This window comes from Sinocyclocheilus rhinocerous, unplaced genomic scaffold, assembly GCF_001515625.1.
Source record: "Sinocyclocheilus rhinocerous isolate Xijiao unplaced genomic scaffold, SAMN03320098_v1.1 scaffold82, whole genome shotgun sequence".
In the NCBI taxonomy this organism is placed as follows: Eukaryota; Metazoa; Chordata; class Actinopteri; order Cypriniformes; family Cyprinidae; genus Sinocyclocheilus; species Sinocyclocheilus rhinocerous.
The window spans coordinates 849,892-860,995 of record NW_015644168.1 but is presented as its reverse complement, the minus strand read 5'-3'; the positions used below and the strand labels follow the sequence as shown (position 1 = coordinate 860,995).

The following is an 11,104-nucleotide window of genomic DNA, read 5'->3' as shown; positions in this document are numbered from 1 at the left end:
TCACACATCCAGGAGAAAAGAAACTTGTCAACGCTGCACCACTTTTATTAATAACAGTTTAAATACTGAATCGATACATTATATTTTCCAGCAACGAGAGGATAAAATCGCTGTTTATTTAAGTAAACTCACTCTAAAAAGAGAAACGCAGACGCGCATACACGAAACTTTCATCTCTCTCGATCTCGAATTGGCAATATTTGAGAAAAGGGTTTAGCGATTTCTAATTATTGGGGGGACTAGCCCCCCTCAATGTCTGCGGTGGTTATCGCCCTGATCAGACATGAAAATATGTTGTGGCACTATCGTGCAGTCTATAATGATATGACGTTAGCTTTTGATTTTCTATTCTACTTTCTTTGAGTTAGCAGCTACTGCTGTTTACTATGGAAGCATGTTTATAGATCTCATTTCTGAAAACAAAAAGGGCAGAACTGTGAGATATAAACTGAAAATTTGGACTTTCTCGGAGTTCAGACTTTACATCTTGCAATTCTGACTTTTTTCTTGCCACAGAATAAAATATAAAAAAGGTAACTACGACTTTAATTCACACTTCCAAGTTTATATCTCACAATTAGGAATTTTATTCTCAGAATTGTGAGTTATTATGAGATAGAAATATAATTCTGATATAACATTAAATTGATATAACAATATTTTCTAATAATATAAGACAATTTTATAAGAGTAGCCTAATTATTTATAATAATACGACAAACTTTGATTTGACAGTGTGCTATAAGCTCTTTGTTTAAATAGAACATTTATAAGCAAAAAGACTAAACATTTTATAAATATTTAGTTACAATACGTGAAATTCTGAAGTTAACTGAAAACACCACCGAATCTTAAAAGCAGTACATTTTTTGAAGTCTTTAAAGAATCTCGAAAACTATTTTTTATACAGATGTACATTTATGAATATACACTTTAGCAAGGAATAGTTAAACTACATATGAAAAGCGTCTACTTTGAGCTCTCTGTCCGTTTGTCTAGGCTAGAACATGCACAACCCACATGACTGTCCAACACACACTCAAATGCACCTGTCAGTCAATATTTGTGCTATTTTACATCACCCTACACAGTAACTATAGTAACCTACATTACCCCCTCACATGCGTTTGCTGGGCCAGACTGCTGATTTCTGTAGATACACAGGACACAACAGTACTCTGGCGGTCTGAGGCTTTACCTGCAGGATGACGGAGCGGATGAGAGCGTTAACGGGCCCGGTGAACGATTCAGACACTCCGGCCCCCTGGAAACACCACAACACGATCCCCCCTTTACTGAAGATGGAGAAGAAGTCCAGCATCTTTGCCAGTCACGAATGAGCCCAATAGTACGAGGAACAGCACAAACACCGTTCAACAAAAAACAAAAACGTGTAAAAAAAATAAATAAGTGCTCCAAAGTTGGCCTGCGCTTGAGTTAATATGCGCAGCGCTGCCTGCCGTCACACGATCAGACACGTCAGTGTCACAACGAGGAAGTGACGCAACTTCCCGTGTAGCGCGACTGACGTGATCAAGGTATTATTTTGATGTTTTTTATATATATATATGTCACAATTTTTATTATGATAAGCCTTTAGAGAAGAAATTATATTTTGTTCTTAATTTGTTTATCATATTAGGGAAATATCACATTCATAATTGTCGATGGTCAAAGAGTACACCTAGTTTTTTACAATTTAAATTTGAGCTCTGTCAGTATCTTAAAGTGATGGAAGGTGTAAGGAACTCCAAAGCAAAAAAGACTATTGATTGTTGTAAAGCCTTGAAACTTTATCCTTTTTAAGGACCTTTGCACTTATTTTGTAGTTAGAGATATGGATTTGTTCTCAATACCCCTCTGTATATAGTTCATTTTCTTCCTTAATTATTTGTATTTTTTTACAATCATTGTCTTTTTCTTAAAGTGATGGAAGGTGTAAGGAACTCCAAAGCAAAAAAGACTATTGATTGTTGTAAAGCCTTGAAACTTTATCCTTTTTAAGGACCTTTGCACTTATTTTGTAGTTAGAGATATGGATTTGTTCTCAATACCCCTCTGTATATAGTTCTTTTTTTTCTTTTTCCTTAATTATTTGTATTTTTTTATACAATCATTTTGAATTTATTGACATTTTTGCTTTTATTGTCAATTTGTATGTGAATTTTCACTAAATAAAGCAAAAAAAAATAATAAATCACAATTGAATTGGTTTTAGACCAGTTTAGACCTAGGACCAGTTCTCACGGACAATTAATTGTTTATTTTACACATACTGATAAAAAATGTATAGCCTGAATGCACTGTAAGTCGCTTTGGATAAAAGCGTCTGCTAAATGCATAAATTTAATTTAATTTAATTTATTAGCATGCCTATTAATAACATTGGCTGTTTATTAGTGCTTATAAAGCACATCGGTTCTCCAAAGCAAAAAAGACTATTGATTGTTGTAAAGCCTTGAAACTTTATCCTTTTTAAGGACCTTTGCACTTATTTTGTAGTTAGAGATATGGATTTGTTCTCAATACCCCTCTGTATATAGTTCATTTTCTTCCTTAATTATTTGTATTTTTTTACAATCATTGTCTTTTTGAATTTATTGACATTTTTGCTTTTATTGTCAATTTGTATGTGAATTTTCACTAAATAAAGCAAAAAAATAAAAATAAAAATTCACAATTTAATTGGTTTTAGACCAGTTTAGACCTAGGACCAGTTCTCACGGACAATTAATTGTTTATTTTACACATACTGATAAAAAATGTATAGCCTGAATGCACTGTAAGTCGCTTTGGATAAAAGCGTCTGCTAAATGCATAAATTTAATTTAATTTAATTTATTAGCATGCCTATTAATAACATTGGCTGTTTATTAGTGCTTATAAAGCACATCGGTTTTAGACTTTTATAATGAATACTTTAAATACGTTTTAAATCAATATTTGATTTTACTGCATATGTCTAAAAAGTAGCTTTCACCAATATACTGATTTTTTTATTTGTATTTTATATGTTTATTTCATTTTCGTGTATGTGCATGGTGCAGTAGGGCCTAAATGAAACTCATTGTGTTAGACGGATAGTATATGTATGTTCACGTTTTTATTACATTTAGTTTATCCTGTAGTGTATCTGAGTCTCGTCGAGCGACCTGTAGGCTATTTTCCACAAACATCACTTCCGGCCGTTCTTTTCATCTTCTCTGGTTTCTGTTTTCGCTCTGTTATTGTCCTTTCTCTCAAAGTACTGCCCACACTCCAGTCCAGTAGGTGGCGGTAAATGCACCTTTAAGTTGGTTTGCCAACCGCCAATAAAATTTAAAGAAGAAGAAGAAGAAGAAGAAGAAGTTTTCGCTCTGCTACTCAGTTGGCAAGATGGCGTCGGAACCGAACAAGACAGAAATTTTCACCATTTTTAAACGCTTGCGCTCCGTACCCACAAACAAGGTAACACACCAGGTCTTATTGAAATCTATCTGTGAATGTTTTCATTATCGTTCTAGCCTGTTCATAGACATCCATGTGTTTGTTTCGTGTGGGATTACGTGTCATTTGTTTGTCGCTAAGCCGGTGCTGATGGGGCCTGGGTCCCGTCCAACACATCATGTTTACTGTCAACAACATCACCTGAAAAACACACCTGTCTCCAGCTGTCAGACACTAATGACTTAATATTAACAAGCTATTCGGACTAAAGGAGCTGTCTTGAAAGAAATCACTTGATTGCGGGTTTAGAATGACGCAGGGGCGATGGAAAATGACTCATCCTGTAATAATGTACCTCAAAACCCGCGGAGATTCCTGGGTAGAATGTCCCAAAGATGGATCAAACTCATTCATATTTGTAAAATATGTATATTAGGACATGAGATCGCGAATTAATGTACATTCAAATTAGTTGGAGGTGTTTTGAAACTCTTGTGTTTATATTTATTTATTTATTATATATCAGCAGACTAAAGTTTATAAATGAATTATATGTTAAGCCTTATGTAATGTTTGTTAATTCCTGCATTCCTTCATATTTACACTTTGCCAAAAGTATTATTTATGAACATCATTGAACCAGATGTTAGAACATCTGTTTGTCTGCAGTCTTCAAGTGCATTTCAGCCACGAGTCCTAGACATATGAGGAAATTTTCATTTTGAGGACTGGAATTTTTTTACACTGTAGTTTTTTTTTTAATGAAGGAAATGTAATTAAATGGTATGTTTGTTTTCAGGCCTGCTTTGACTGTGCTGCTAAGAACCCGAGTTGGGCCAGTATTTCATATGGAGTGTTTCTGTGCATTGACTGTTCTGGGATACATCGCTCCTTGGGAGTGCACTTGAGCTTTATCAGGTCAGTCTGGATCTCTATTGTTTTTCTCTCTTATGAAATTATGCTGTCATGTGAATGTCTGTCAATTTTTATTCATCCGTGGTGTTACAGAATGTCACATTCATTCGTTAGGCTAGAGTTAGAGGGTGAGTTAAAGTGTAGAATATTGTCTTTCCAGATCCACAGAGCTGGATTCCAACTGGAGCTGGTTTCAGCTGAGATGTATGCAGGTTGGAGGAAATGCCAACGCGGTTAGTTCTTCTTTTCCTACCCTATAAAATCCATGCAGTTGCATCAGTTCTTCCTTTAAAGCTTAACCTGTACTGTAGACACTGCATGTTACATCACTTCATCACTCCCATGTTTTCTTTGTGCACAGATGGGGTTTTTCCGCCAGCACGGCTGTACTACCAACGACACCAATGCGAAGTATAACAGTCGTGCGGCTCAGATGTACAGAGAGAAGATTCGACAGCTTGCCAACGCTGCGCTCTCCAAGTATGGCACTGATGTGAGTATACCAATCTCATACCGTTCCAGCATTATCACTGCCTAGAAAATGAACTATGGATTTGTTGTCAGCATTGGTTATTAAAAGATATTTAATGTCATACTATTAACATGCACTAAACGCAGAGTCTTTCCCAATGGTTTTGCATTATGATTTTACATTGAACATGATGCGTAACTTGTGTTACAACAGGCCTGTGTTCACTGTTCATAAGTAACATTCATGTTTAGTTTCTAAACCCCAGTAATTTAGAGAACTACACATTTGTGGTTATCACAAACCATGTTTATCCTTGTTGCAAGTGAACTTGTATTTAATGCAGTCTGGGTCCGACATCGAATAGTGTTTTTGTGGATGAGTTTGATTGAACTGTTGACAACAGACATGCAACCTACTAATTGTGAACCACCAGCACTCTAGATTATTGTATACGTGATTGACATTTTATTATTTACTAAAATGTATTTTTCATGTATCATTTCATGTATTTTATTAAATGTTGCTTTTTAGTTATGTAATGCAATGAGATATTTGGATTTCATCTCTTGCTATATGCAGCTGTGGTGTTTGTGATATTGAATAAACTTTGAACTTGAGTCACTGAACAAACTCCACGTTACACACTGTATCCATTAGTTTTATCTTCCCAGACTCACTAGGTTATGAAAGCACAACAGACAAACCAGTTCATATTTGGAGATCCGCGTTCAGGGCATTTATTTAGATAGTATTTTTTTCATTCAGCTGTGGATTGACAACTCGGGCTGTGCTCAGCCATCACCTGTAGAGAAGAGAGAGACTGACTTCTTTGACGAGCACACACAGGTAGGACACAAGTGTTGTTCTCTCTTCTGACCAACGTAATCAGTCTCTCATTATTTTTTTTCCAATTTTGGAAAGAAATAGTAACGTCGCTATTAATGCGTTTTTTCTGGTTCTCCTAAGCTCAAAAATATTAAATCAGTAATCAAGTACGGTTTTTACGATGTTGATGTGCATGATGTTTCAGGTGAGCTATCTGTTAACACTTTAGTGTAGGGACCAGTTCTCACTGTCAATTAGTTGTTTATTAGCATGCCTATTAATAACATTGGCTGTTTATTAGTGCTTATAAAGCGCACATTCTGCATGACCATATTCTACATCCCTAATCCTACCCAATACCTAAACTTAACAACTACTATACTAACTATTAATAAGCAGCAAATTAGTAGTTTGAGGAAGAAGTCGTAGTTAATGGTTTGTTAATGGTGAGAATTGGACCTTAAAATAAAGTGTAACCAACTATCTCATTAATATTGTGCTCATTGAGATATGCCATTATTATTATGGCTTGATGTGTGAAATTTGATAATTGTTCTCTTACCTGCAGCCTGCCAACAGTTGGAACATGGCGTCCCCATCCCTAACAGATGAGAACGGAGCCATAACCCCTCAACTGGAGCAGAGCAATCCTAAGAGTTCAGAGACCAGCACTCGTGAGTGTACCGCATTATACATCACATGCGTTTCATTGTCAGTACTTTTACATTTCATCATTTCTTGTCCGTGTGATGCAGAGTCTGAAGAGGGTCCAAGCATTGAAGGACTGAGCACAAGTCCTAAAGCTACAATAGGTGAGTGTTTAGCAGATTGTGTGTTTGAGTGCTCCGGCAGAATGTATATTATCATCACAACTTCCCCATGTTTCGGTGTCTCCTTTCATCACCCAATTCCCCATATTGTTTTGGAAGTACTTTCTCACCAAACATTGAATCACTTAAGTAAGTCAAGCTCCAGGACCTGTTTGGAAAACTAATGAAGTATTCCATATATCAACCTTTTTTATGGACAACAGAAAGAATGAAATAAAAAAAAGTGCTATGATGCTTGTAAAACTGCATGGTTTAAAAAACACTATAAATAATATGACAAAAACACATAACTACTTTGGACTGCAATACCTAGTTCAACCACTCGGTGTCAATCCTACATACAGCACCTTTAAGTCTCATTAAAATAATTTTTATGTGTAATAACAAGCTAGTAAATGTAGATATGCAACCTTCTTTGCAAATGAATTGAAAGCCTGCTTTCTGTTCTGTTAATGTAGACGACTCAATGAGATTGACGTCTGAAGAGTCTCAGTCTCCTGAAGGTGATTTGAATGGTTTTTAAATGGCAGGATGCCTATTGGCTGATCAGAATGAAGCAGCATGGTTCTGCGCTTGACTGATACTTAATTTGAGTGTGTGTGCTGCTTTGGCTCCACCCCTTCCTCTTTATCATAATATTACTGCAAAACTGCTCATATTTTATAAGCTTGGTGTTACTGTAAAAATAATCTTCTGCTTTTAAATAATAATGCATTTTCTTACCGATTCAGATCTATTCGGGGTGTCATCAGGGACTGTGTATATTGCACTTACACAATTGTTGACTGGGATTTGATTTAATTTAAAATTGAGAAATTCAGTGCTGATCAACATTACGAAATATATGCTGTTAATAGAGCTTAAAGCCCAAAGTATAAATCAGTTTTGACACACATGCATGCATACAGCTGAAATCATAGCCTTTAAAAGGAGACTATTTGATAGCATGACATATGCGCACTGGATAGTTTGATCCTTGTCCAGTGTATGTGAAATGTATTGCCCATTTCTTATTAGCCATAAAAATGTCTTTGTACTCACTTAAACTAGAATTGTGAGTATCTCTTAATTCCCTTACACAAACTCTTGTCAACATGGCCGTCTATAGTTGTTGCTGTCTCCAGTAGTTTATGAACCCTTTTCACAGACTGAGAATGCGTTTCCTCAGTTTACATAATAAATCTAGCCAATTTTTTATATATATTCATCAAATAATTATGTAAATTTATAACACTATTCTTTATATTACCTTGGGAATGAATATTAGAAGAAGACTAGTTGCTGCTGCTGTGTGGGTGTTTTTAACACTTGGCTGAAGGAGCGACGGCAGATTTGACATCTTTCTCTGTTCTGCCCAATGTAATCAATCTTTCAGTTTTTTTTCTCTCTTTTGTAATGGCACAGAAACGCTATCATGGATTTTTTTTTTCTTGCGCAACTTTATGTGCACTTCATTTATACTGTACTCTGTATAGTTTAAAACACAAAAACTGAAGTATACTTTGAGCTGCACTTCTGTTGAGCCTGAAACATTGCTTGGAATTGATTGTTTTACAAAATAAATGTAAAGACAGAGCCCGAAAGGGGAACAGAGTCGCGTGACAGACACAGTGATGAAGCTGGTATGTGTTTGCAGTACACAAGCCACGGTTAAGACAGCTGACTCCACTTCTCGCTCTCTCTCTCTCTCTCGCTCTCTCTCTCACGTTCTCTCTCTCTTTCTCTCTCGCTCGCTCGCGCGCACACACACACACACACACATGCGATGCGTAAAACTCCGCATTTGAACAGTCAATAGCAAATACTTAAACTAATAACAAAACAGTAGCTGATTCAGAAGCGCCAGATTGTCATAGCAAAGTCAGAATTACCTCCTCTCCTAGGTTCATGAAACGGTCGTCCATAAAATGCATTGCTGTTCTGTTGTAAGTAATCTTAAAGATTCCTAAATGCATCTACTTTCGGAAGGCCAAATAAAGTGATTTTGCTTTCGCCTAGAAACACACAGCGTCTCCCTGACATGCTGCTTCAACACTAACTGCGGTTACTGAAACCACGCCTTCTTTCTTTGCGTGAACATTTGGGCCGCATTATGCTAATATTTCCACATAGTGAGGTAGAAATGGTGGGGCGTGTTAGAACGAGCCGTTTTAGGGGGGCGTGGCAGAGTCTTAACTTTGATAAAGAATATATCTTTGGTTTTGAGACTTGTCTTTGCAACTTCAGGGATCTTATCTATGCACAATCAGCTTGTAACACTCCAAAGAGAAAGGAAAACTTGAAATCGCATCATATGACCCCTTTAAGCATTTCTGCTACTATTGACCTCCCTAGTATCTGTACGTATAGCAGAACTAACCTATATACTGTATAATTATTCTTATTTATGCCGTATTTACCAATTCTTACTCGTACTGTGGGGCAGGTTGTGTCACTGGACCACTTTTTGTGGTGCAAGTTTGTTTCTTCATTTGAACAGATACAGAACAATTTAGCATTGTCTCACCTGCTCACCAGTGGATCCTCTGCAGTGAATGGGTGCCGTCAGAATGAGTCCAAACAGCTGATAAAAACATCACAATAACCCACAACCACTCCAGTTCATCAAATAACATCTTGTGAAGCAAAAAGCGGTGTCTTTGTAAGAAACAAATGCATCAAGCCTCCTTTTTTTTCTTCAAAAATGAAAAATGAATGAATCAGGAGAGAAATATGCAGAGATTAAACACTGTTTACAAGTGGAAACAGTTGTGTGGATTTTGATATTTTTATCAGCTGTTTGGACTTACTGCAGCATTTTTTGTGTGTGTGTGAGCTATTCCTTAAACTTAAAATTGGCATATCTTACCCCACTTTTCCATAGTTGGTGTATAAAGTTGCTCACTGACTAAAAAAAGTGTAATGTAGCGTTTTCTAATCTCATAAAGAGCTCTAAGGCACTTTCCAGTCTGGACCCAGATCTTATACCATGGTATTTCTAATGTGTTTTCCAGTCTGGATTGACTTGTGCCCTGGAATGAGATTAGAGCGGCTTTTCATTGGTGATCAGGATGCAGTGGGTGTAAATCTTAAAACCAATTTCAGCATTCGTCTTAGCACAAAGCTTCCAGACGCCCCAATTTTCTGCTAAATGATGTAACTCATTGGTTCAATATTCAATAATAACGCTGCATGGATGTTCCCAGTGTTCATGTATACACTTTAAACACACTCTTTCTCTGATAAGCGAATTGATTGTGTGAGATGTGACCTCTTCCCTCTCCTCAGGCTTTGCCGGCATGATATTTCTCAGGGCACTGTAGGCTGTGGCCTCTATCGCCATGCACTAATGATCCTTGTCTGGAATAATCTAGGAAGACATGGTTACTTTTCTCTGACTATGCTGTCTGTTTTCAGAAGTGAAACCCTCCATTATTGGAAAGAAGAAGCCAGCCGCTGCGAAGAAAGGGGTATGTGAACAATCAGTGCTCTCAGTCACTTCCCCTTAAAGGGTTAGTTCACCCAAAAATGAAAATTCTGTCATTAATTACTCACCCTCATGTCGTTCCAAACCCGTAAGACCTTCGTTCATCTTCGGAACACAAATTAAGATATTTGATGCATTCTGACAGCTCATTCTGAGAGCTCTCTGACCCTCCCATAGACAGCAATGTAAGTAACACGATCAAGGTCCAGAAACGTAGCAAGGAGATCGGTAAAATAATCCATGTGACATCAGGGGTTCAACCGTAATATTACGAAGCTACGAAAATTTTTTTGGGTGAAAAAAAAAAAAAAAAAAAAGACTTTATTCAACAATTCGTCGGCTCCGTGTCACCCTAGCGCCATTTTGGAGAGTATCCACTGAACGCAAACAGCGTATGTTGTTCTGTGTGGTTCAGCTGACACAGAACAGCATACGCTGTTTGCGTAATCTCCTTGCTACGTTTCTGGACGTTGATCGTGGTAGTACCCTTGCTGTCTATGGGAGGGTCAGAGAGCCGTCAGAATGCATAAAAAAATATCTTAATTTGTCTTACGGGTTTGGAACGACATAAGGGTGAGTAATTAATGACAGAATTTTCATTTTTGGGTGAACTAACCCTTTTAGGGAATTGTGCTTCCTGTTCTTGCAGTGTTCAGTTTTTGTCAGTAGGTGTCAGCCTTGCAGCGCGATACAGAAGCTAGAACAGTGGTTCTGCCTAAAACTAAAGAAGAAATCGATAATCATTCAGATTCTGCCTTACTCACACACGTCTGCATTTTGAAATCTTATAATAGTAGTTAGACAAATGCTACGAATGTGTGCTAATAGACTTTGTTGGTGATTGTTTTTCATTTTGTTGATAGGTATGTTTCTTCACTTAATAGTTCCAGTGAATTTCACAAAACCTGTGAAAAGCATGTCTGGGTCATAATTCATCTGAAAATCTAATTATATTTTACTTAGATTTATCATACTTTCATAACAACTAAGTATAATTCTCCAGTTCTCATTCATGAGAATGAGACTTTTTTAACATTATGGTACTGTAATATTTAAATAAAACGAATTGTAATAAAAATGGTACTGTAATTATATGTACTGTAATTTTTACATTTTAAATTGTATTTTTACTGTGCGTGTGTGTGTATATATATATATATATATATATAT

General features: G+C 36.6%; 1 protein-coding gene across 3 annotated transcripts in view; it reads left to right on the top strand.

Annotated features, from left to right (window-relative positions):
- Positions 1-3,156: 3,156 nt before the first annotated feature.
- The window catches only part of arfgap2 (ADP-ribosylation factor GTPase activating protein 2), a 12,394-nt gene continuing 4,446 nt past the window's right edge, over positions 3,157-11,104 (top strand). The window contains exons 1-10 of one of the 3 annotated variants that reach the window (XM_016575717.1): positions 3,157-3,220; positions 3,359-3,447; positions 4,226-4,344; positions 4,502-4,574; positions 4,703-4,834; positions 5,579-5,659; positions 6,207-6,312; positions 6,394-6,450; positions 6,927-6,971; positions 9,865-9,917. In XM_016575717.1, the coding sequence (XP_016431203.1) occupies positions 3,376-3,447; positions 4,226-4,344; positions 4,502-4,574; positions 4,703-4,834; positions 5,579-5,659; positions 6,207-6,312; positions 6,394-6,450; positions 6,927-6,971; positions 9,865-9,917 (738 nt within the window). In that variant the 5' untranslated portion in view covers positions 3,157-3,220; positions 3,359-3,375. Of the gene's footprint in view, positions 3,221-3,348; positions 3,448-4,225; positions 4,345-4,501; positions 4,575-4,702; positions 4,835-5,578; positions 5,660-6,206; positions 6,313-6,393; positions 6,451-6,926; positions 6,972-9,864; positions 9,918-11,104 lie in introns of all 3 variants that reach the window. The other 2 variants (XM_016575716.1, XM_016575718.1) reach the window with 2 other exon arrangements.